This window comes from Monodon monoceros, unplaced genomic scaffold (genome assembly GCF_005190385.1).
Source record: "Monodon monoceros isolate NGI ecotype Baffin Bay Population unplaced genomic scaffold, NGI_Narwhal_1 Super_Scaffold_4, whole genome shotgun sequence".
NCBI classification, from domain to species: Eukaryota; Metazoa; Chordata; class Mammalia; order Artiodactyla; family Monodontidae; genus Monodon; species Monodon monoceros.
This window is the reverse complement of record NW_021703781.1, coordinates 70892935-70917633: the sequence shown is the minus strand read 5'-3', so window position 1 is coordinate 70917633 and position 24699 is coordinate 70892935. Positions and strand designations below refer to the sequence as shown.

General features: G+C 38.1%; 2 protein-coding genes across 16 annotated transcripts; one reads left to right on the top strand and one right to left on the bottom strand.

The window, feature by feature from the left end:
• The first annotated feature begins 758 nt into the window (after positions 1-758).
• On the top strand, positions 759-23021 carry TIAL1 (TIA1 cytotoxic granule associated RNA binding protein like 1). 15 transcript variants are annotated; one of them, XM_029245434.1, is made up of 15 exons: positions 1306-1350; positions 3449-3516; positions 4011-4072; positions 9030-9126; positions 14290-14372; positions 14718-14816; positions 15056-15110; positions 15268-15355; positions 17250-17325; positions 19239-19347; positions 19999-20094; positions 20204-20288; positions 20520-20643; positions 20981-21120; positions 21957-23021. In XM_029245434.1, the coding sequence occupies exons 6-15, from the start codon at positions 14790-14792 to the stop codon at positions 22081-22083; spliced, it is 927 nt and encodes a 308-aa protein (XP_029101267.1). In that variant the 5' UTR covers positions 1306-1350; positions 3449-3516; positions 4011-4072; positions 9030-9126; positions 14290-14372; positions 14718-14789; the 3' UTR covers positions 22084-23021. The 15 variants fall into 15 exon arrangements, with proteins under 15 accessions (XP_029101270.1, XP_029101269.1, XP_029101271.1 ...); XM_029245431.1 differs by having other exon boundaries at positions 1307-1350; positions 14667-14816; XM_029245439.1 differs by having other exon boundaries at positions 1321-1350; positions 14667-14816; positions 16413-17325.
• LOC114908804 (protein bassoon-like) lies at positions 987-1671 on the bottom strand. Its single transcript, XM_029245441.1, has 2 exons — positions 1318-1671; positions 987-1170 (listed from the first exon to the last, which is right to left on the bottom strand). The coding sequence occupies exons 1-2, from the start codon at positions 1494-1496 to the stop codon at positions 1008-1010; spliced, it is 342 nt and encodes a 113-aa protein (XP_029101274.1). The 5' UTR covers positions 1497-1671; the 3' UTR covers positions 987-1007.
• Positions 23022-24699: the final 1678 nt, after the last annotated feature.

Below are 24699 nucleotides of genomic sequence, written 5' to 3'. Positions count from 1 at the left end.
GACTTCGTTCCCCGTCCATATCATGGATGTCTGTAAACATAACCTTAAGTCTGTGCACGTCTCTGACCAAAGACTTCCTCTCTAAGAACTAAATAAGGGGGTAGGAGGGTATTATCACCCCCTGTACACTGACTCGAAGAGTCATTTGAATTGAGGGCTGCCCTTCTTACCCCCTTATCCTATGAGTTAATGGATGGGGAAACCTTTGAAACTTGTAAAGCAATCTACAAGCCGCCTACCCAGGCTAGAATACCTATTTGCGGGAAAACGCGCCCACAGGACGCTGCCGGCCGTTGGGAAAGCGGGAGGAGCCCCGGCGAGCGCAGCCTGCAGCTCAGCGAGGGCCTGAGATCCACCCCAGGCCCTCCGCCCTTCGCGCGGGGCGGCGGTTGATGACCGTGGGCCGGCCGTTTTGATGAATACAGGAGGGCCGCAAGGGCCTGAGGGCTCAGACACCACGCGGAGCCAAAGCACTGCCGCAGCCGCAGTTGAAGAAACCGCGCTCGGGCTGGACGGAGGCGGAGCAGCAGCTCGGGCTGAGCCACCAGAAGAGCCTTAAAATGCCTGGAGCAGCCCTAGGACAGCCCCCAGCGCAAGGCACTCTGGGAGTCGTAGTCTACCTCCCGGACAGCAGTCTTTCTCGCTTCGTTTCCCCGCCTTTTAACGTCGCTTTTATTCTTCCCCTCCCCTCCCAGCACGCCGGCTTCCGGGTCGCCACAGTCTCACGTACGACTACACTCCCCAGAATTCTATTCTTCGCGTCCCAGCGCGCCGCGGGCGCCGGCCGCCTTATTTGGACTGCAGTTCCCAGAAGCCCTCTGGGGAAGTGCTTCCCTCTCTCATTTCCAGGACCACAATTCCCAGAGACTTCAGCTTCCTGGCGGTTCTCTTTTTACTCTATCTCTTCTTGAGCTGGCCGCGCTTCGCCAACCACCCGGCGCACAGCCACGACGTGATCCGTCGTGACCCGGCACAGGGTTTCCTCAGCGGCCTGTTTTTCTACTCACTCAGATATCCCTTTTGCAGGCTGTCGCGGCTGGCCTGAGCGGTGACCTGGCGGGCCGCGCCTGCGCTGTGCCCCGTTTCCTGCCTGGCTGGTGGCGGCGGCCATTTTGTTCATCCTCCTCCTCCTCTTGCTCCTCCTGGTTGGAGCGCAGTGTCCGGAGCGGGCTGGGGGGAGAGAGCCCGAGAGCGGGGTTCGGTGCGTTTTCCTCTGTCCCCAGCCGGTGCCCGTAGCCCCCCTCCCCTTCCTCCCCACCCCCTCCCCTCCCCGGCCCTGCCCTCCCCCTTGTCCCGGGATCGCTCCGTCGCACCCACCATGATGGAAGACGACGGGCAGCCCCGGACTCTGTGAGTACCCGAGACGAGGGGTGCCAGGCGCCGAGAGGCCCGGGCACCGCGGGACGCTGTGGGAGGGAGCAGGAGAGCGGGGCCGAAGGCGGGACTCTTGGCGGCTCCCTGGCCGCGGTGGCGCGGACGCGAAGTGCATTCCTCATCTGTCCCTTTTTCCTTAGAAAGGAAGCTCTCCCTTCCCCCAAACATAGTCACTTCCTGGGGTCCGGGGCTTATTTCGACCTTTTCCTCTCGCGCCCTTCTTTGCAACCTCCTCCTAAGCCGGGTTTCTGCACGCCAGAGCCTGTCAGGCCCGGTAGAGCTCCTGCTCCCCCTCTGCTCCGGGGGCCCTGGGCCGGGCCGGGCCGGGAGCTGCCGGTCCCCCACGGGGGCTGGGCCTGGTGGGGGTGGGACCGGGGGTGGGACCGCAGCCACATCCCCTGCGGGCCGCGAGGAATTAGCACTCACGCCCTCCAAGTCCCCAGTCGCTCCCTGCTCTTATCCCAAGTTGAGCTCTTCGAGGAAGCCGGACATTCTAACACTACTCAAGCCCCTACTGTCTTTCTGCCCCACGTGCCCCCGCCCACGCTGTCAGAAACACTTTGCCCAGCGCCCGCTACTTTTAAAGTGCAAAAGGGATCCCTCTTGCCGCCGGAGCATCTTTCCCTTCTTGGATGAAGAAGTTTACTTTGAGCGCTACCTGCGCTAAACTGACAACCAGTTGTTAAAGTGGTGTTACCCCCTCCTAATCTGTGGATCGAGACCTTCAGAGTTGGATAAAATGATGTTTTTATCAGCTATTCGATGTGTCTTTTGAGCGCTTTTTCTTCTATCTTGCTGTTGCTCTTTACTCTGAAGCCCAGTGTAATGAATGAATTTCGTCTTTGAATCGCTTATTCGAGTTTCCTTTCCTTCCTAATGAAGAGTGATGACTCAGCATTTGCATTCCTTTCCAAATAGTGTGGCAGTCCTTTCTTTTTTCCTGCATTTTTTTAAGTGTAATTTCTAATTAAATGTTTAAGTTGGGCATCTTGGGTTTTCCAAGTCTCTCGAAGCTCAGCACACCTGCCTCGAGTGCAAGGAGTCAGTCAGGTCGCTGCTTTGTTTTCTCTTGCCTCTGCTGGTATTGATACGATCATAGTTCACTTGGCTCTGCTATCTGATGGGGAAATTACTTTTTGGGGAACAGATGAAGGTGAATGGGTACTTAGGAAGTTAGACTAGTTTCTCATCTCTAGTCCTACCAAAGAAAGTTTGCTCCGTAAAGAAGGTAGATGTCTATGTTCAACATTAATACAAGTTTGTTTTTTTGGCTGGGGGGGGGCTTACACTTTTTTATTCCTACTTCTCTAATGTCTCACTAAAGTATCTGCTATCCCTTTTGAGAATTTGAGGTCAACTTAAGTACATCAAATGCTTGAATGGGAAGTCTGCTTAGTAGGAAGTTTTGTATCAATATTTATGTTTTGTGCTGTCTTCCATTTCTGCTCTCTTTTCCCAGAAAAGAGAGCATTGGGACAAACTTGAAATTTGTCCTCTAACATCTCTTGAAGCCAAGACTTGGTATTTAGTTAGCAATGTGTTCTTTGATGGAAGCATCTGGGAAAGCTTGATTTAGGCCTAGCAAGCATGTATTTAACAACGATAAAAGTTACATTGTATTTAAAAATCTGAAATGTCATCCCATCCTAATAGCTACTGAATAATTGGTTAATCCTCAAGGCATATTTCTCATTAACTGTATCTATCTGTTCCTTATGAAGAATTCCTGTTTTGTCATGCTAAACAAAATGCTATTGCAGTACCTTTAATTCATACAAGCACTTTGCGTCTGCCTTCTCATCTCCATCACATCTTAGACCGTAGACTAATAAGCTAACTTCTTTGTCACTTATTTCCTACCTCTACCTTCTCCAGTCTCCTGTTCTTTCTCAGAAACACAGTTAAGTTGTCTATGTTTACAGTTATCTAAAAATGTGACATGTATACATATAAGTAAAGAAACATCTTGAGCTTCGTTGTATCTGTATGTCAGTATATGTTTACTATTCTGTCTTCCTTTTTCCTTCTCCCACTCTTCTCCATGGGAAGGATTTTTTTTTTTTTTTTTTTTTAGACAAGGACTGCTACATCTTCCTAGGTCTTAACCCTGCAGCACTTAGTTCACTGCCTGGAACATAAGAGGTACTCAAATATTTTACAATGATTATACTTCCTTTCATTAAATTAATATAAAGTCCGTTTTTTTAAAAAGTCCTGATTGATTTAAAATTATATAAGCAGACATGATGGTCATATGTGGTGCGGTCTGTTGATTTTTATATTTTTTGAAATTTGAAATGTAAAATTTTGAGATAAAAGCGAATGTTCCACATTTGGATTTTTGTCAGATTTTAATAAAAATGCATATTTTTTTAAGTGTTCATTTTACATATTTCTCAAAGGGTTCTTTTAGATACAGGTAACATGATAAAAACTTTGAAGGTGACTTTAGAGGTTGATACCTAGTAGGGTTTTTTGTTTATTTATGGAGATCCTTCTTTTATTTTACATCGTGATCTTTGGATTAGGCTTTCAAGTGGCTGGTATGTTTTAAAAGAATGTACTCGTAACAAAGCTTATCTTAAACTGTTTCCTTAATATGCCTGTGTGTTACTAGTGAGGTTTTTTTCCTGCAGACACACACAAGCTAAGACATATGGTTCTATCATCAGAAAACAATATGGTGTTTATAGCCTAGGTAGGTCTTTAAATATTCATTACCTACAGTATTACTAATTTATTTGATGGTATTTAAAGTGATATAGAATTGCTTTGATGTTGAGCCTAAAATTTGTCATATAGTTTCTTTGAAGGTCTGTTTTCTGATGTTCTTTGTTCCCATTTGACATTTTTTGTATTGGGGGGTAAATGTATTGGGTATCTTGGGATCTAAAAAAACAAATGAGATCATGCTGTATAACACTGGTGTTGGAAGTGAACTGCCTGACACCTACCTTGTAGGACCCACATTTCAGATTTGTGTTGTGTGTAGCTTTGAGTACAGTGATTTGATCCATGGTATATCTGAATCTGTTATACAACATTAAATTGTAATGGTGTTCTATTGTAGTTTTATTTTCTTCATCTACTCAATGCGCCAAAATGAGTAGGAATTGTGGATCTGGAATTATACCATGTTAATGCAATGCCATCTTTAAGGCCGTTTTCTTCCCGATAGAGACTCAGTCAAAAGGAGGAAATAAGCCATTCATTTAGAGTATAATCTGAACATCTAAGGGCAATAGCAGTAAATACTGTTAAATCCCATTATAAAATTGATTAGCTGTACCATACATTTGGCTATATTGTGGCTGTAATTAAGCCTCTCATACAATTTAATCATATTTTCTGTTTCTTTAAAATGTATGTGTATGTGTGTTGATATTCCTTATATAGTTGGTCAGTTCACTTGTGCCTCCTGCACCTTTCCTCCACCCTGCCTCCTTCCTAAAATGAAATATCGACAAATTGATCAGCACATTAGAGGCCCATTGAAGGATACTGTTACAAAATCCCCTCTTATATAGGAATTTTCAAGAACAAAAGTAAAAATATTACTTAGCCATAGTGTCTTGTGTAAAAGTGCTGGTAATTTCAGCCTTCGTAGGGCTAATCTTTTCAGAGTGAGAGCACATTCAGTATTGAAAAGTGTGATTAGTCTTCTGAAAGGCATGATGTTCTTAACTTAAAATTCTGCCTGGTTGTACATAGGAAGTAGTTTGGCAATGTGAACTTTTGCCTGCTGTGAAACTGCCAAGTTCTAGTCTCAAATTTGATTTTAACCCTGACTTTAGGGATAAAGACATAATTTTCCATTTTTAATGCATTAGTTCCTACAGTTCCTGTTCTTAGAAGACAAAATAGACCTAAGGTTTGCTTTTTTTTCCCCCCTTGAGTTAAAAATCGTTTTGGAATTTCCTAAGTGTTTACTCTTTGAATTGATCTCAATACAATAATTTGAGCCGTTTGTCTTTTTCTGTTATTTTGTATGTGTTCTTCAAGTAGAAATTTTATATTTAAACCCTTGGAACTTTAGGATATATTGACGATTTTATAACCAAAGTAGAAAGAAAGTGAAGTGTAGATGATTTAGAAAGAAAAAGTAAATATTTCTATGTGCTACCAAGAGATGATGTTTTTACCAGGTCAAGAGTTGAATATTTTTGTTAGTATTTATTTTGGGACAGATAATTTTATGATAACGTAAAGGTACTTAAGCTGTATAGTATTTTAAAAGCTGTAAAATGTTTCTGTATTAAGTGTTATGATGGATGAAGGCAAATGTAGGTGAATGAATTACAGAACTCTTGAGTAAAGGAAAAGGCAGTCTCAGGTTTCTGTATAATTTAGGTGAAATTATATGGTGAATTATCTCCTTTTTATCCTGGCAAATTAAGATGTTCTACATGTTGTTATGGAAGACCATTTTTATTTTATTATTTATTTATTTATTTATTTTGCGGTACACGGGCCTCTCACTGTTGTGGCCTCTCCCGTTGCGGAGCACAGGCCCCGGACGCGCAGGCTCAGCGGCCATGGATTACGGGCTCAGCCGCTCCGCGGCATGTGGGATCTTCCCGGACTGGGGCACGAACCCGTGTCCCCTGCATCGGCAGGCGGACTCTCAACCACTGCGCCACCAGGGAAGGCCCTGGAAGGCCATTTTTATATTAGTTTTTGGAGTTTGCTACTTTACCAACTGAACTTTTAGTGGAGATATTTGAAAAATAGGAAACCTTAAAACTAAACTTTTTCTCTAAGTATTTCATGACATTCTAAACTTGCGTTAACCTTTTGCTCTTTGTTATCAGTGCTTGAAATATAAATTAATATATCTAAATGTGCCTCTAGAAATTCTTCAGAATCTTCAGTTGATTAGAAATTGGTTGACTTGGAATAAAAATCCTGTGAAACAGTAACAGCTTTGTGACTGTTAGGTATGTAAGGTAGTTAATGCCCGTGCAATTTTTTCCTGGAAAAATCATTAAACAGTCATACAAATTAAAATTACTTAAATCATTTACAGTTTGTTACATTCAAGTGATAATTTTAACTTTGTTGCTAGTTAGCTTTGATATGTGAGAATCAGTTTGTTTTTTTTTTTTTTTTGAGAATCAGTTTTATCCGCTCCTATTCTCTTAGAAATGAGCTAACTATTAGCATTTTAGGTTAGTTGAGTGTTAACACTTCAGAGACCAAGGTCACTGTTCATTTTCTTTACAGATAGGTCTACCTTGTACAAAAAGAAATTCCATGGATACAGGTTCACAAACCCCTATGAGTTAAAAAAGAAAATAGGCAATTGTCTGGCTAGCTCAGAAGCCTATAACCTTTCACTACTGCTGGGAAAAGTATGTCACTGCACAGCCTACTGATGGGTCTGCTCTACTTTAAATATAACAAAAAGGTGGCATAGTGGACCTAAACCAGTTTGTCACTGGTTTAGTCTTCCATTTAAGTAACATTGGACTTGTGTTTCATTTTTAGAGCGTGTTAAAGTTATTAGCACCCATTGCAGTGAAATTCTTAGGTGAAAAGAAAATTGCTATTCGTTCTTAATCAAATTTTTTTTTCTTTTTAACACTTAACCTTACCTTTCTCAGTCTTATTTTTCCCTTTCAGAGTATCCTGTCTTAAACTATGGCAACTGTAGATACAAGGCTTATATTGGTCTCAGTACATTGTTTCCAGATGTTATGTATTATAGTTAGGAAAATAAAACTTATGTCCTTTTACTTTCCAGAAGAAAATGTGTTAAATTTTATAAATGTTGTTTGGTTTATGAGGATCATAACTGATGTGAGTTTTAGGAACTATATGCTGAGTGCGAGAAAGACTTAAAGTTTATTAAGCTAAATTAAGATAGATCCATGGTAAAGAAGATGTGGTACATATATATAATGGAATATTAGCCATAAAAAGAAATGAAATTGGGTCATTTGTAGAGATGTGGATAGACCTAGAGTCTGTCATACAGAGTGAAGAAAGTCAGAAAGAGAAAAACAAATACTGTATATTAACACATATATGTGGAATCTAGAAAAGCGGTACAGATGAAGCTATTTGCAGGGCAGGAATAGAAAGGTAGACATAGAGAACGGATGTTTGGACAGGGTAGGGGGGGAGCAGAGGGTGGGATGAATTGGGGGATTCGGTTTGACATAAATACATTACCGTGTGTAAAATGGATAGCTAGTGGGAACCTGCTGTATAGCACAGGGAGCTCAGCTCCGAGCTCTATGAAGACCTAGATGGGTGGGATGGGGGAGAGGGAGGGGGTATATGTATACATAGAGCTGATTCACTTCACTGTCCAGCAGAAACTAACACAACATTTTAAAGCAATTATACTCCAAAAAAAAAAAAAGAAAAAGATCCATGATACAAGGTGGTCATCTCTGGGTGGTGGTGTTCTTCTCTTTTAAACTTATGTGTGTTTTAAGTTTCTTATATAAAATACATACATTCAATTTGTAATTTTTTAAAAAATCTTTAGATATGTTATAGTCAAAAGTATACCTGGGTGGTTTCCTGGTGGCGCAGTGGTTGAGAGTCCTCCTGCTGATGCAGGGGACACGGGTTCGTGCCCCCGTCTGGGGGGATCCCGCATGCGGCGGAGCGGCTGGGCACATGAGCCATGGCCACTGAGCCTGCGCGTCTGGAGCCTGTGCTCCGCAATGGGAGACGCCACAACAGTGAGAGGCCCGCGTACCGCCGAGGAGAAAAGTATACCTGGATTTGTCTTAAATTTTCTCTGAATTTCTAGAGAAATCTTTATATTTGCTTTGTTATCTACATAAAGATGTATTTTGTTGATTCTGATGCATTTTTGAGTGTGAATTTTATTTTACCCTGCTCTCCTAAAACAAAACTATGAAGACCTACCATCGATAACAATCTTATTAGCAAGGTAGAAAGAACAAAATCCTTCAATCTTTGTGTTTTGCTATAACTTTAATTCTCTTCTTTGTTCATGTAATTGCTTTGGTTGGGGGTCTAAGGTAAACTCACCTTGTGTCTGATATCCTTCTATGATCAGGTGTTTTAATGAATCAATATTTGTGGTATTATGTGTGTGTGTTATACATTATTTTGAATTGTGTTTCATATCTAAAAATTATAGTTATCTTGAGACTGATTTAAATTTTTATTATTTTTATTCTAACAAATAAGATGAGAAAATGATATATAGGTACAGAATAATATGCTTTGGGGGGTAAGCAAGGTCATATTGATTTGGTTTTTTTTTTGGCCGTACGTGGGCCTCTCCCACTGTGGAGCACAGGCTCTAGACGCGCAGGCTCAGCGGCCATGGCTCACGGGCCCAGCCGCTCCGCGGCACGTGGGATCTTCCCGGACCGGGGCACGAACCCGTGTCCCCTGCATCGGCAGGCGGACTCTCAACCACCGCGCCACCAGGGAAGCCCCTGATTTGTTTTTAATAGAGTCTTTTGAAGTGATATTTTAGTGACCTAAGAATAATTATTGCTTTCCTAAATGAGAGTTAATCTTACACTCAAAGGATCAGGCTTAATTGGAAAAATTTTACTGAAGACAGAGGAAGTTAAGATGAAATAAAAGATGATGAGTAGATGATAATGCTTTAGAGCCAGAGCTGAAGGGAAATAGCTGATTTTTTTTTTCTTTCTGTACAGATACGTAGGTAACCTCTCCAGAGATGTGACAGAAGTTCTTATTCTTCAGTTATTCAGTCAGATTGGACCCTGTAAAAGCTGTAAAATGATAACAGAGGTAAGATCTTCCCAGTTCCCTGTGCTGACAATTAGCATAATGTTTAACATTTTGAGATACATGAGTTGATGAGTATCATTTTAAGTTTCAAGTTACTAGATGGAGAGATTCATGTTGTGTTGACTTATTTGATTTGACTGACAAACTAGGTTTAGAATGGAGTTTATCTGAGAGGACAGAGTTTCTGTGCTGTTATTTTCAAAGGGTCCTTCATGATGTAGTTACCTTCAAGTGATTCTGCTTGTGTAAAGTTGTTAGAGCTTATCTCAGAATGTTGAAAAACTGGGTTATATTTCATATATTTCCAATAAGAATTGGTGTGTGTAGAAGAACGTTAGGTTATGAGTATAGTGCCACACAGGCATCTTCAGTTGTAGTGAATGCTGACTGAGCGGCTTCATGTAGATAGGGATTTAAATTGTTAGGATAATTTATTTTCCTTTTTTTCAAAAAAATCTTACTTTTTATACTTTCCTGGTTAAGACTCTGGAGCAGTGCCCAATGACTCGGTTTTCATTGTATTTATTAACACTTTTTTTTTTCAACTGTTAAGTATGTACCAGATACCACGGTAAGTGCTAGGGATACAGTGGTGAATAAAACGGTTCCTAGCGCGATAGAATTTTCCAGTCTGTGAGGGAGACAGAGGAAATAATAGGCACTAAAGATATAGGATAATAAATAGTGTGGAAGTTGATAGTTTAAAGTGCTATAGGAGCTTATAGGTCCGTACAGTCTTCAGTCAGGGGAGGATTCAGTGTCTAGGCTGAAACCGAAAAGGATAGTAATGGAAACTGGCTAGACAGGAATTTGAGAGAGAAGGGAATCCAGGTAGAGAGAAGAATGTTGATCAAGCCTGGTAGACAGAGAGCGGGAGTGCTTGTGAGATAGAGGGAAAGATAGAAACCATAACGTGGTTGGAGTTTCGAAAGGGATTAGTCTTAGGAGATGCCAGGAGATGAGGCAGGAGTGTTCAGCAGGGGCCAGAGCTGTGCTAAGGAGTTTGTGTTATATTCTGAGACGGAGGGGAACTATTAGAAATATGTAAAGCAAAGTGGCCTTTTGATCTTCATTCTTAACTAATAAGGATAATTATCACTCTGTTCTGGTATATTATCTCTTCTTTCCTTCCTGTCTTTAATTATTTATTCATTCTTTCTTTAATTAATCAAAAATTTACTTTGTACTAGGCAGTGTTCAAAGCATTGGGGATATAATGCAGAGCTAGACCAGTGAGGTTCACAAGAGTTTACATGTTAGTGGGAGTATTGTAAATAACAAGTAAACAAGATAATTCTGGATAGGAGTAAGAGCTTTTAAGAGAATATAACAGTTCTGTGATGATGATTGCAATGTTGGTGCTGTATAGGCTAGGTGGTGAGGGATGACGTCTTGCTGCAGTTGGCGTCTATATTGTGAAAGTAATAATGTAGGTTCTTAAGGAGATGGGAACTGAAGTTGCATAATTGAATGTTGAGGCTTTTTGGTTATGATCTGTGATCTAGAAATCTGTAATCAGTGGGCAGTTGACTCAACCAAATTTTAAAAGATCAAATGAGTCTTTTTTAGACTATGGATGTTTGGTATGGGACCAACATGATAATGACTACTATCGGAAATCACCTCTTTGAGCTGAGATAGGAATAACAAGATGGTGCCATCTACATTAAGAGCTGGAGGCAGAGGGAACAGCCCATACAAAGGCCTTGTGTTGGTAATGAGCTTGGTGCATTTGTGGAACCAAAGACCAGGGTGGTTGGAACCTGGTGAATGGTGGGAAATGAGTATAATAGAGTAGGCAGGCAGGGTTTGGAATCACATAGGGCAGTATGAGCCACGACAGAGTGTTTGGATTTTACTCTGCAGTGGGGATTTTAAGTAGGGCGATGAAGTATTCTTTTTTATTAATTTATTTGTTTGTTTGTTTTTGGCTGCATTGGGTCTTCATTGCTGCATGCAGGCTTTCTCTAGTTGCGGCGAGTGGGGGCTGCTCTTCTTCGCGGTGTGTGGGCTTCTCATTGCGGTGGCTTCTCTTGTTTCGGGGCACGGGCTCTAGGCGCGCGGGCTTCAGTAGTTGTGGCTCGCGGGCTCTGGAGCGCAGGCTCAGTAGTTGTAGCGCACGGGCTTAGTTGCTGCGCGGCATGTGGAGTCTTCCTGGAGCAGGGCTCGAACCCATGTCCCCTGCATTGGCAGGCAGGTTCTTAACCACTTCACCACCAGGGAAGTCCTCCTGATGAAGTATTCTTATTTGCTTTTTTGTTTTGGCAGTACATGGGCCTCTCACTGTTGTGGCCTCTCCCGTTGTGGAGCGCAGGCTCAGCGGCCATGGCTTACGGGCCCAGCCGCTCCGCGGCATGTGGGATCCTCCCGGACCAGGGCACAAACCCATGTCCCCTGCATCGGCAGGCGGACTCTCAACCACTGCGCCACCAGGGGAGCCCCTTATTTGCATTTTTAACGTTACTTTATTTGGAAAATGATTATTGTATGGAGAATGGATTGTAGGGGGCAAGAGTGGAAGGAGAGGGAAACCAGCTGTGTTTATTTCACTAGCCTAGGTAGGAGGTGATGTTCTTTAGAGTCGTAGCCATAGAAATAGAGGTAGATAAGTTTGGGATACATTTTGGAGGTAGAATCAGTAGGACTGGATTGGCCGTGGGACATAAAGGAAGACATCAGGAAAGACCCCTTAGATTCTTGTTTGCAGTTGTGTGTATGTTAATGCTATTTGCTAAAATGGGCATGGCATGACTGAGGGAGACACAGGATTGATTGGGGGTGGGGAGTGGTGGGAATCAAGCTCTGTTTTGGCAATGTTAATTTTAAGATGTGCATTAGACATATAAATGGACGTCATATGTAGGCAGTTGGATAAACTGTTTTGGAACTCTAGGGAAACCAGTGTTGATGATACTAGCTTGCAGTGATAATTTGAAGCCATGGGACTGGATAAGATCTAGCTCCTAGATCTAGAGAGAGCGCTGAGAGAGAAGAGAGCAGAGGGGGCCTAGGTTCGAGCCCTGGAGCATCTCAACACTTAAGTGACATTTATAGTTTGAGTTAAGGAGGAAGAAATACTTTCTGAAAGATCCTCCAGTGAAGAAACAGGAAAACCAAGAGAGTATGGTGGAATCTACAGGAGAATATTTAGAAGAGGAGGAGAGTTGTCAACAGTTTTGAATTCTGCTTGAAAATCAAGGTGAGGACAGAAAAGGGATCACAGAGATGGCAGGGAGGTCATTGGTGAGCTCAACATGAAGTTTCCTTTCCGTGGTTGGGTTGGAAACTGACTGGAGTGGGTTTAGGAAAGAGTGAAATGTGAGAAAGTGGAGAGTCGCTAGAAAATTTTTGAGAAACATTTGATACATATATTTTTTAAAACCTGTGTGCACAGTCAGCCATATGAAGGGGTAGAGGAGTTTGAAGTGAACTTTCATAATTTATCTGTATTCTACAACTCCTATATTTGAACTTGTAAATAGTTGTAAAATTTCATATTTCTTTGTCTTGACATTTATGTCATCCAACAAAAATTGGTGACAACACCGTGCCAAGGACACAGTTGATTTCAGAGTGTCACTTGGTGGTGGTGTAAATGGGAAACTTTCAAAGGGCATGAACTCATGAACTCTAGTACAGACTGTTCGTTTCCTTTCATAAATTTCATTTTAGGGTATGAGAAATCCCTTTCCTCCCCTTAGTTTTACGATGTTTTACTTTAGATACTGTTTATTGTAGATTCTAGCTTTCCCTGTATATTATAATAAATGTATATTATCAATTCTAAGGCAAATGTTAAAAAATTTTAACATCTCTGACAGTGACAAAAAATGGTGTCTTAAATGAGATGAAATGCAGTGTGATGTGAATATATGTGTGTGTGTGTGTGTGTGTGTGTGTGTACATGTATGTACATACACTGAATGGGATCTGGCCTACTACTAGTTAGATAAATTTGAAGTCAGTATGCATGAGTAGACTAGTTTACTAAAGCCCGTTGTTATCATAGTTCTACCATTGGACTCCTGTATGTTTTGCTATGGTTAACAGTGTTTTCCTTAGAGACCATCAGGGCAGAAGAGGTAGGAGTACAAGGAAAAGTTGACTAGCACAGTGTTAGCTTCATATTTACCTTTAAACCTTTTCTTCAGTGAGTGTTACTGGTAAACATTAACTCTTCTACAAAAGGAATGTTTGGAGTCTTTTCCCTATTTCCTTTCTCTGCCTCCTAAGAACAGCATTCACGTGGCTACATCAATAGGATTTTGTATGAGAGCCCATAGTAGTTTTCTTGTCAGTATTAATGATTACGCTTTTTTCCCCTCAAGGAAATGCCTTCTGGTTGCTTCACCACTATTGTTTTAGACGTCTTATTTTGGATTTTTCTGGTAAAACTTCCCTGGAATGAAAAACAGTGGTTGTTGAAAAGAGCTTTATTTTATCTGGTATTTTTAATCCCTTGTAAGTGCAACTGGAATTCCACATTTTAAACATTATTTTTAGATATTTTACATTGAATAGTGATATTTTTAACCTTATGTAAAAAATATATTTGTACAACTGTATAGCTGTTCAATATAGGTTGCAGTCTTATAAAATTCATTTCCGTTTTGGTTCTTAGGTGTTACAGTTGTTATATCTTAGGTACTTTCTCATCTTATATTGGTGTTTTATATTCATTGGTGTCATATTAGGTACTCACTTTTTAAAAAAAATTTTTATTGGAGTATTGTTGATTTACAATGTTGTGTTTCAGGTGTACAGGAAGGTGAATCAGTTATACATATACTTATATCCACTCTTTAGGTATTCACTCTCTTATATTGGTGTTTTGTGATATAAAATTTTAGCTTGTTGTGGAATATTTTATTCAGACACATTTTCAGAAATCTTTTCTTAATCACTAGTATATTTTTCTGGTCTTTGGAAGACCAAATTCAAAGTGTATAGAATCTCCAGAGCTTCAGAAGATTTTGAAAGGTAGGGATTTCATTTCAACAGCTGGTTATAAATCTGAAATTTTTCTTTTTTCATTCTTATTCCTTCCTTGTACAGAAAAGAAATACATAATCTCGTCTTATTATATGTATCAATAGTACTAATCCTAGTTTCGATCAGGAGTAAAGTTTGTAAAGTTGGTTCATTTCTGTATTTTTTTTATAGTCATGGGATACAGTTTATGAAGGATTATGATGCATAAATAGAATTCATCCCTTTGAAAATAATGTTGGGAGAGAAGAGCAGTGGTAAGGAGTGGTCCTTATCTCTCAAATCTGAACTTGAGGTTTTGTTTGGTCTAATATAAACTTCTGTTTTATATTTAACATACTTCACCAGAATTCTGTACTTTGATTTAATGCTGGTAGTCATGATTCTGTACTGCTTTGTAGTTCTGTTTGAGTACAACAGTATTCTGAGGTGCAAAGTCAGGTATAGGTGTAAATCTTATTTTTAAAGTGTTAGGCTTTCATAAGCTTATGCAGTCTCACCTCGTACATGCCTAGCTATCAGTAATGTTTTTTCCTGGATTTTCTTCTCAGCAACCCGATAGCAGAAGGGTCAACTCTTCTGTTGGATTTTCTGTTTTGCAGCATACAAGCAATGACCCATATTGCTTTGTGGAATTTTATGAACACAGAGATGCAGCTGCTGCATTAGCTGCTATGAATGGGAGAAAAATTTTGGGAAAGGTAAGATAATAAATGATGGCATCTTATGAGTATATATATTTGCATGTCAAATTAGTTTGTATTCTTTCTTAGCAAGTTTTTAACAAATATTCAGCTCTGCCAAGTGATGGTTTTGCTTTATTCAGCCTAGTGCTTTTACCAAAATAATCCTGCTTGATAAAATGATTTAATAAGTGGTAAGTGTTGTGATTCATAATGACATGCCTAATAATTTTATTAAATATAATCTTTATTTTTAGGAGGTCAAAGTAAACTGGGCAACAACACCAAGTAGCCAGAAAAAAGATACTTCCAGTAAGTACTCCTGCTGCATTTTACTGTGGAAGAGTTCTGAAATTATCCTTGGCAGCATTACCAGCTCAAATAGGTTTTTTTCTTCCTTTAGTGTTGCCTAAAAAAGGTTTAGTACCTGACTTCTTAAGTATTTGATTACCAAATGCTTTGATTTCAGATCATTTCCACGTGTTTGTTGGGGATTTGAGTCCAGAAATTACAACAGAAGATATCAAATCAGCATTTGCCCCCTTTGGTAAAATATCGTAAGTATCATAATCAATACTATATTCAGTAGTGATAGGCAAAATTGTACATGATTAACTTGTATCAGAACTAAGATTTTCTTTCCCTAGTTAGTGTGATTTTTGTTTGTTTTGTTTTTTTGATTAGTAGATGTTGTTGAAAATGTTAATGTCATTTCAGTGTTTTGGGGTCTTGTTTTCATCTAATCCTGTGTATAACATGTTAAAAATTAAGTGATTCTGTTTGTTATCTTTAAAGCAGATGTTTGGGTGGTAAAACTTATTACAAAGTCCAGCTTTTTGTCAAGTGTTTTCAAACTTTGGTGGTTAAAGATACGGGTTAACCAAAAATAAATGATTCATACTGTGTATTAAACTTTTATAGGAGGAATTTATAAATGGGGAAAGTAGGTAAATCCTTGGATATATTGTGAAATTGGAAATGTACATGTTTAATTATAATGATAAATGTGTTTTGATATTTTAGCTGAAAAGTAGCATTATTATAGTAGTAAAATGTTTCAATGTCTGAGCCATAAATGTGGGATTAATTAGTAGATTTTTTTTGTTAGTGGTATTTGATTCTGCTAGGGTAGGGCCCAATTGTGGTTTGATTTTTTTTTTTTTTTTTTTTTTAAACGAAGTTGGTGCTCAGATTTTGCTGTATGTTACTTGATCAAATATATTGGAAAATTTAAAGTGTTACAAGTTCTATAAAATGTTTATCACAATTTATCTTTCTGCTTAAAATCACTTTATTTTATGTATTTCCTATAGATTGAAGTTAAACGTTTTAGTACTACTTTACAAAAATACGTTTCACCTAAGAACAACAGTATTTCTCTCTGCAATTTGTTGTTCTATAGATTTAATTTATTTGATAGATTTAATTCTTAATTTTCTATTTTGATATTTACTTTGCTTTTTAATCTAGATGTGGTAAGTAGTACTGTTTTAAAAATCAGTATAAAAAATAATACAGGTTGCTGTTTTTCAATCTATATTTATACCTGAGACCTGCAGTTTTTCTAAAGTCCAAGTCACAATTAAAAGTAATAGCATTCTGGTTATTTTGCAGAATTGCTCATAAGAATGGACAGGATCTTGAAGGCTAACTGCAAGGAACTGTGCACACTGGAACTCAGTTGTAGATTTTTTTCTCATTTCTATTTATTCTTATTATACATTATTTATATATACATATTTTAGTATTTACATTTTAACATTCTATATTCAGTGGAGTTCTATATTTCCAATCATTTTAACTTACTCACTAAAATTTCTGTGTAAATTTGTTGTTTTCGTACTGGTGTGCTTAGCATTGTTGTTAGTTTTTTATTCTCCTTTCTTAAATTTCTGAAAATGTCAATTTTTCAAAATTTACAGCTGCCCAAACTCCAAAATGATGGTAGAGAATTGACCAAGAAAAATAAAGAAATCTGTTAACAGGCCATGTATGCCTTTTTAATTCCTATTTTTTCCTCTTTTTCAATTTTTTAATATTTCATATATTTTGTATCACTAGGCAGAAGACATTTAACTATTTAGAGATTGCATGGTAAAGTAGTTAGCATTGTTACAGTAATTTATAGAACCAGTAAACCTTAGAGGACACTAGCGAATAGAATATTAGAAAAGGAAACTATTGTTCCTATTAATCTTCAAATTTGAGCATTTAGTTTAGAAAGCACAGGCTGTTTGATTAGGTTGCATGTTTATTACATGTTTTTGTCCTACTGCTTTTTTCTAACAGGTAAAGAAGCGTTAGGGAGAGTTCAGGAATGGCTGTAGTTAATTAGGGCTAACTGGAATTTTATTTAAAAAAATGCTCACAATACAGTGTGTGTGGTTCCTTTTAGTTTTTATTTTGAGGATGACTTTTACTTCCCTCATTTAGCTGTGCTTCTTTTCACAGGGATGCCCGAGTAGTTAAAGACATGGCAACTGGAAAATCCAAAGGCTATGGCTTTGTATCTTTTTATAATAAACTGGTATGTTCTTTCAACTCAATTTGAATTTAATACAAAGTTTAGTTGTTAATGAATATTTTTGGATGTTGACTACAAACAACTATTGTGTAATTTTGTTTTAATAATAAGGTGTAGTTCGTTCTTTTTTTTCATAAGCTTGGAAATAACTGGGAAAAATAGGCTGATTATAATGAAGTATATTGAACTTTGTGACTTGGTAAGGGTAAGATGTGTTAGAAGTAAAACTCACAACTAGGACAAATGAGCTAATCTCAGAATTTGAAGGGAAGTTAAATTATATTTGTCTTGGGACTTCCCTGGTGGCACAGTGGTTAAGACTCCGCATTCCCAACACAGGGGGCTTGGGTTCAATCCCTGGTCAGGGAACTAGATTCCACATGCATGCTGCAACTCAGTATTCGCATGCCGCAACTAAGGAGCTCACCTGCCGTAACTAAGACCTGGCATAACCAAATAAATAATAAAATAAATGTTTTTAAAAATTATATTTGTCTTAACCATGAAAATCTCAATTTTAACTTTCTTAAAATGCTTTTATTTATGTATGTATGTATGGCTGCGTTGGGTCTTAGTTGTGGCATGCAGGATCTTTTGTTGCAGCATGCAGGCTTCTCTAGTTGTGGCCTGTGGGCTTCTCTCTAGTTGTGGCGCATGGGCTTCTCTCCAGTTGTAGTGCACCACGTGGGCTCTGTACCTGGGGCACGCGGGCTCTCTAGTTGTGGTGCGTGGGCTTAGTGTGGGATCTTAGTTCCCCGACCAGGGATTGAACCCACATCCCCTGCGTTGGAAGGCGGATTCTCAACCACTGGACCACCAGGGAAGTCCCTTAACTTTTTAATTATTATCCATATTTTTGTAGCTGGGACGTTAATGACTACAGCAAATTATGTAAATGAAATTTTAAGCAATTTGTCTTGATTTTTGCATGTATTTAAGGACGAGGTACCAAATATCTAAGCATTTGCATTAACTGTAACATCAGATAATAAAATGGGCTTTGGTATTAATGTTTTGGAACAGTTTCAACAACTTAAATTGTTTACATTTTATTGAAGCAGTAAGATAAAGGGCAGGAGTTGTATCCTTTTTTTGCTTAGATTCATTGCAAATTCACATTACTTCCTAAATTCATTTTTTGGGAATTCCCTGGCAGTCCAGTGGTTACAACTCCTCACTTCCACTGTAGGGGGCATGAGTTCCATACCTAACTCAGTTTATTGTAGAACTCAGTTTTACAGCATTCTAAATCATAATGTAGAAGTCTTCCGTCTTAAGTTTTAAATCTTGTGTCATAGTCCATTGTTATTAGAATGTAGAATGGGGGGGTTAGGTGGTATTTAGACCATAGTATCAAAGAGTTTTTAGATACTTCAGTAAAAGTCATATTACACATCAACCATAAAATTAAGATATTTGAAAAGAATTCTGTCCTTTTTTTTGGTGATCAGTGGGATTGTAATTTTCTCCTTTTATGTTTGAATTATAATTTCCCTTGATGCTTAAATGCTATCCTGGGTTTTTTTTGTTTTTTTTTCTAAAATATTTTAATTTATTTATTTGGCTGCACCGGGTCTTAGTTGCTGCACGCGGGATCTTCGATCTTCCTTGCAGCATGCAGGATCTTTAGTTGTAGCATGTGAACTCTTAGTTGCGGCATGTGGGATCTAGTTCCCTGACCCGAGATTGAACCTGGGCCCCCTGCATTGGGAGCGCGGGAGTTTTAGGTACTGGACCACCAGGGAAGTCCCTGTCCTGGTATTTAAAAATCTATAAATAAATATTGCTTTAATGAGTCACTTACTGATAAGATTTATTGGATCCAGAAGTGCCAGTGTTTTATTTCATCTTAATGAGTCTTATGAACCACTCTTTTCTGTGTTTGTAATTGCTGTTTTTTTTCTTTTTCTCCGTAGGATGCAGAAAATGCAATTGTGCATATGGGAGGTCAGTGGTTGGGTGGTCGTCAAATCAGAACCAATTGGGCCACACGTAAACCACCTGCCCCTAAAAGTACACAAGAAAGTAAGATATGTCTCCTTTATATGTTTTTATGGATACTTCACAAAATCATGTATTAGTTTAGTCTTAATTTCTTAACATTGAAATTTTATTAACATTTCAAGACTCATTTTATCTTCAATACAATTGTGGGAAAATAACTGGGCTTTGATGCAAGTATATTTGGAGCTGTGAACCAGGTGATTTTATAGGTCAGATCATAGTGTCAAGGAGAAAAAATTCTATTTCTGCCTACAATGAGGCATATCTTAATAGTATATGGTAATCAGTTTTATAATGATGTATAACTTTTTTTTTTTGGCTGCGTTGGGTCTTCATTGCTGCGCGTGGGCTTTCTCTAGTTGCGGCGAGCGGGGGCTACTCTTCGTTGTGGTGCGCGGGCTTCTCACTGTGGTGGCTTCTCTTGTTGCAGAGCACGGGCTCTAGGCATGTGGGCTTCAGTAGTTGTGGCACGCGGGCTCAGTAGTTGTGGCTCCTGGGCTCTGTAGATCGCAGGCTCAGTAGTTGTGGCTCATGGGCTTAGTTGCTCCGTGGCATGTGGGATCTTCCTGGACCAGGGCTCGAACCCGTGTCCCCTGCATTGGCAGGCAGATTCTTAACCACTGTGCAACCAGGGAAGCCCCATCAACATTTTTGTTTTCTTTCTGCATATAGATAACACTAAGCAGTTGAGATTTGAAGATGTAGTAAACCAGTCAAGCCCAAAAAATTGTACTGTGTACTGCGGAGGAATTGCTTCTGGGTTAACAGGTACAGTGTCTGGTTTTTCTAATCCCCTTCTCTGGAGCTTCATCATTATTAGCAGCAATTTCATGATAACATGAACCTTAAATATTTTATTTGTATGTTTGTTTTTCAGATCAGCTTATGAGACAGACATTCTCACCATTTGGGCAAATTATGGAAATCAGAGTTTTTCCAGAGAAGGGCTATTCATTTGTCAGGTAAAATCCTACCTTACATTTGATCCATTCCTTTCAGTTATATTATTTGATCCCCTCAGGTATCAGAGTTTGTTATTTTAGTACTTCTTTGCAATGTAGAACTTTAAACTCCTACATGATGTACTTTAGGAAAATACCAAGTTGATACTTATAAATTAAGGAGTTTCTGTATTACTTACTAAGTACTTTAAAAAATAAAAAACAAAAAACTTCATTCTCACCTTCTCTTAGATTTTCTACCCATGAAAGTGCGGCCCATGCCATTGTTTCGGTGAATGGTACTACAATTGAAGGACATGTTGTTAAATGCTATTGGGGTAAAGAATCTCCTGATATGACTAAAAACTTCCAACAGGTAATCCAATTTTTCATAGCACTTTTTAAGGTCTCCTTCTTACATATCTACATAAAAGCTTTAGAAATTGTAAAAGAAAGCAAACAAAAAAGTAAAGCATATAGCTGCTTTCAGTTGATTTTATTAATGCTATTTCAAAAGTGATTATTTTGCGGTATTAACTGAATCTTAATACTTTCTTTTCACAGGTGTCACCACCCCAATAAACTTAGACAATGATAAATAACAGAGTCCTATTCACATAAGGGTGCTTAGTTTTTCTCTTCCTTGTCTCCCACTTTCTTCAAATACTGTGTTTCTTACTTGTTCCCTAAAACAGTAATTTGCTTTTTCCTAGGTCGACTATAGTCAGTGGGGCCAGTGGAGCCAAGTTTATGGAAACCCACAACAGTATGGACAGTATATGGCAAATGGGTGGCAAGTACCACCTTATGGAGTATATGGGCAACCATGGAATCAACAAGGATTTGGAGTAGAGTAAGTTGTTTGAGTTTTTCCAGTATAGAAGCACATATAGTTCCGACAAAAGGAATTAAAAAGTGTGTTTTCCTAGGGAGAATCTATTTAAACTAAATACATTGAACTATGTGGCATTAACTATGTGGCATTATAAGCATTGTAGAAACCTTATGAAAAATGAATTGTAATGCTAAAAATTTGCTTTTTATTCTCTAGGTGGAAAGGGAGTTTGGGGTAACATATGATGTGTCCTCCTATCTCTATGAGCAGTTGGTAGAATTTGATTTACATTTCTAATACACTGTTTTATCTACTTGTTTATTTTTTCATGGAAAAGATCTTTGTCTGGATATGTTCAGCAATTTAATGATTTATGCCTGTTGGCTTGTGTGAGAAGTCTCTGAAATTTATCTAATATAAAGTAGCTCAGTTTTTTTCCTTTATTGATAGATTGCGTTGGTCCCTTGTGCTTTTTCTAGCCAGCCCAAACCTTTGTTTTCACCAGTTCTTCCTCCTGTTTACAAAGTAAACTTGTGTTTTTATAATTGTTTATAAATTGATATACCATGTGTGCAATATATGGTGGGTAGATGATGAGTTGAATCATTTGTCATTTTTAAAAAATCAGTTTTGAGATACTTTTCAGAGAAGTCATATGTTATCTTAGCAAAAATTTAAGACTAATATTGGAATATATATTTTGCATATATGGATATATATGATTTATTTCTTTGCTCTCTGTTTTAAGTATGTTGATTTCTTGTTTATGATTAGGCTCTGCTTGACTTTTGTATAACTGTATAGATAATTTTTTCTTTGCATTTGCTGAAGATTTTTTTTTTTTTTCTTCCAAGTCAATCACCTTCAGCTGCTTGGATGGGTGGATTTGGTGCTCAGCCTCCCCAAGGACAAGCCCCTCCCCCTGTAATACCTCCTCCCAACCAGGCTGGATATGGCATGGCCAGTTACCAAACACAGTGAGCTGGGACTCTAAACAAAATGTAATTCATGATAGCTTCAATTTCCTTGTGACACTCTGAAGACATGAAAGTAGACATCGGAAAATGAAAATATTTATTTTAAAAATTGAAATGTTTGGAACCTTTAGCACAGCTTTGCTTTGGTGAAGGACACATGTCTTCTAGTTCTGCCTTTTTAAGTTTTTGTTCATGATGGATATGAACATGATTTTTCTTTGTGTACAAAAACTACAATAAAGTCAATTAAGACAATTCTGACTACAAATTTTGATATAATAGGAGAAATGGGTAATACATTTTGATTCTTAGATACTATTCCATTTTTATCTTGCTGTTCAGTATTTTAACTCACTGTGTTTTTAAAAGAGCAAAAAAGGGAGGATCATGGAAAACTGGGAATCACAAATAAGTTCATCTTGAACCTTGATACTCCCCTCCCCTCCCCCAAGGTGGACCACATTTGAAGTCAGCAGAAAAAAAGTGTGATATTGAGAAGAAATGCATGATTTTGGAGTCGCTTTGGAGGAAATACTTTCTCTGTGCCTAAAGAAACTGAAGCCAGACTGATAAAAGAAATTTTGCAACCTAAATAAGGAACAGCATTGTCTGACTTACTTGAGCAAATATTGGTGGTCCAGATTAAGACATATTTTTAAAACTTTTAAAAGTGTTGATTATTAAAACTGTAGTAAATTACATTTCATTTTGGGGGGAGAATTCCAAGTATGGTGTTTGTATTAAAGTCAGACAGTCATTCTTATGCTTTTACATGAAGTTTAAATGATATACATTGTAAATATTGAATACAGTGTTTAAAAAGCATGCTTCAGCATAGAAGTAGCAGCAATGTAATTATTTGAAGTAACACTTAACACACTCCACTGCATTGAATGCAGTGGATGAATAAGAATGTTTAAGACTGACATTTCCAAGGTTGGCTACTATGTAAAATTAAAATTATACAAATTACTATACAGAAAAAGCCTTAATTTTAATTTCATACAAATCTTTGATGCATTATTAGTACATTTTAAAATGTCATTGGAAATTAGATTTCTTTTTTTTTTTTTCCTTTTTTTGCTTTACATCATTTGGTATGTAAATACCTTGATTAAAACCTTGTAAACCTATTTCAAGGTTTCTATAAGTTGTATAGTACAGTGTTTTTAAAAAATCTTGGGGTGTTTTTTAAAATTAGATATATTTTGCCCGAGAATTTTTTTAACAAGATTGCTAAAACATCTTATTTAGACACTTTGATGTACCAATTTATAATTGGATATTCAACTTAAATAGTATACAGAGTTGTGACTTTTATTTTAATTAATTTTTTCCTTGTGGGTGGTGTGCATGGGATGACAAACCTGAACAGAGGCTGTGAGTTGTATGAGTGCAGAGTTTGTAAATGAATTGATTGGGTAAGATTGACATTTGCTTCTGAGGTATTTTTCAGGCCATGTGCATAAAATCTGCCTCAAATTTCTATCATAGCAGGTATGTAAAAGAGATAAAAATCCTTTGTTTTTGAGTTCTGACAGCTAGGGGGTGCAAATGTTTAGGCAGCGTATTTGAAATGTTCTGAGGTCTGGGCACCAAAATGAGAAAACTCTTTACAGTTAAGTAATAAGATTCAGCTAGCACCCACAGATTACTGTTTTTTAAACTTTTGACGTCTTACAGTTAGCTTTAAAATAATGATGGTTTTATAAATTGATCTCCACAATAATTTTGGTATTTTCCTTCTTCCCCCATTTAGAAATGTGTTGAACATGAAAATTTACAGGGTCTGAAGTTGTTCATCTTCGGGCCAAATTTTTTATGGCACTTTAGTTTTAACCACAGTACTCATCTATTACACTCTTCTGTTATAAAATTTACCCTTATTTCTTTTGTTCATGGTTAGTGTCTTTGGGGGATGTTATGGAAAAGTTACTTTATATTTTATAAGGAGAACACTCAAATTAATTATACCTCCTAGTTAAAATTTCTTAAATATATATGAAACTTGAACTAAAGATTTTTTTATATATATATTGAGAAAAGCCTATTAAAGTCTCAATTTACCTATTTTGGTCTGCCAGTAAATTAAGTAGCTAAATACAGTACCAGCTAAATATAGCTGCTGGTATATTCTATGATTTAATAAAGCGATGCAGACTAGTTATATTGCATAGTAAACATACGACTGAAGTGTCCTTCATCTTACCTGAAAGAACAAGATTACATGCTCAGTTCAATTAATGGAAGTTATTTCATTTTAAATGGTTTTTAAAAAATAAAGCTACTTACCCAGATGAAATGCACCGTTTTAAAATACAACTGTCAAGCTATTCAAGACTATTTTTTAACACAAAGTGAAGTCAGTGCTATCTTGATCCAGTTTAAGCCTAAGAATCGTTGCATTTTCCATGTTCATTAAAAACAGCAGCAGAGATTCTTCGGCAGGCAAGAAAATGTTTATTTCATAATCACTCTGAGATTCATTTTGGTGATGTGTTTCTGACTGCCATCTTCTTTGCTCTCATCTCTCTACTAGTATTTCCCCCCGTGCCATTACCACTTGATTTTTATGTCTGCTGGCAGTGAGAGGCTAAAATGACTGGCCAACGTAAGCCAA

Excerpts from the sequence above, each read along its gene's own strand:
- LOC114908804 (XM_029245441.1), bottom strand. The coding sequence starts at position 1,496 with ATGAGGAATGCACTTCGCGTCCGCGCCACCGCGGCCAGGGAGCCGCCA. Across the intron at positions 1,171-1,317 it reads GCCCGTCGTCTTCCATCATG|CCCGCTCCGGACACTGCGCT; the intron begins GTGGGTGCGACG and ends CTCTCCCCCCAG.
- TIAL1 (XM_029245425.1), top strand. The coding sequence starts at position 1,319 with ATGATGGAAGACGACGGGCAGCCCCGGACTCT. Across the intron at positions 17,326-19,238 it reads TATCTTTTTATAATAAACTG|GATGCAGAAAATGCAATTGT; the intron begins GTATGTTCTTTC and ends TTTTCTCCGTAG. Across the intron at positions 20,289-20,519 it reads AAGGGCTATTCATTTGTCAG|ATTTTCTACCCATGAAAGTG; the intron begins GTAAAATCCTAC and ends ACCTTCTCTTAG.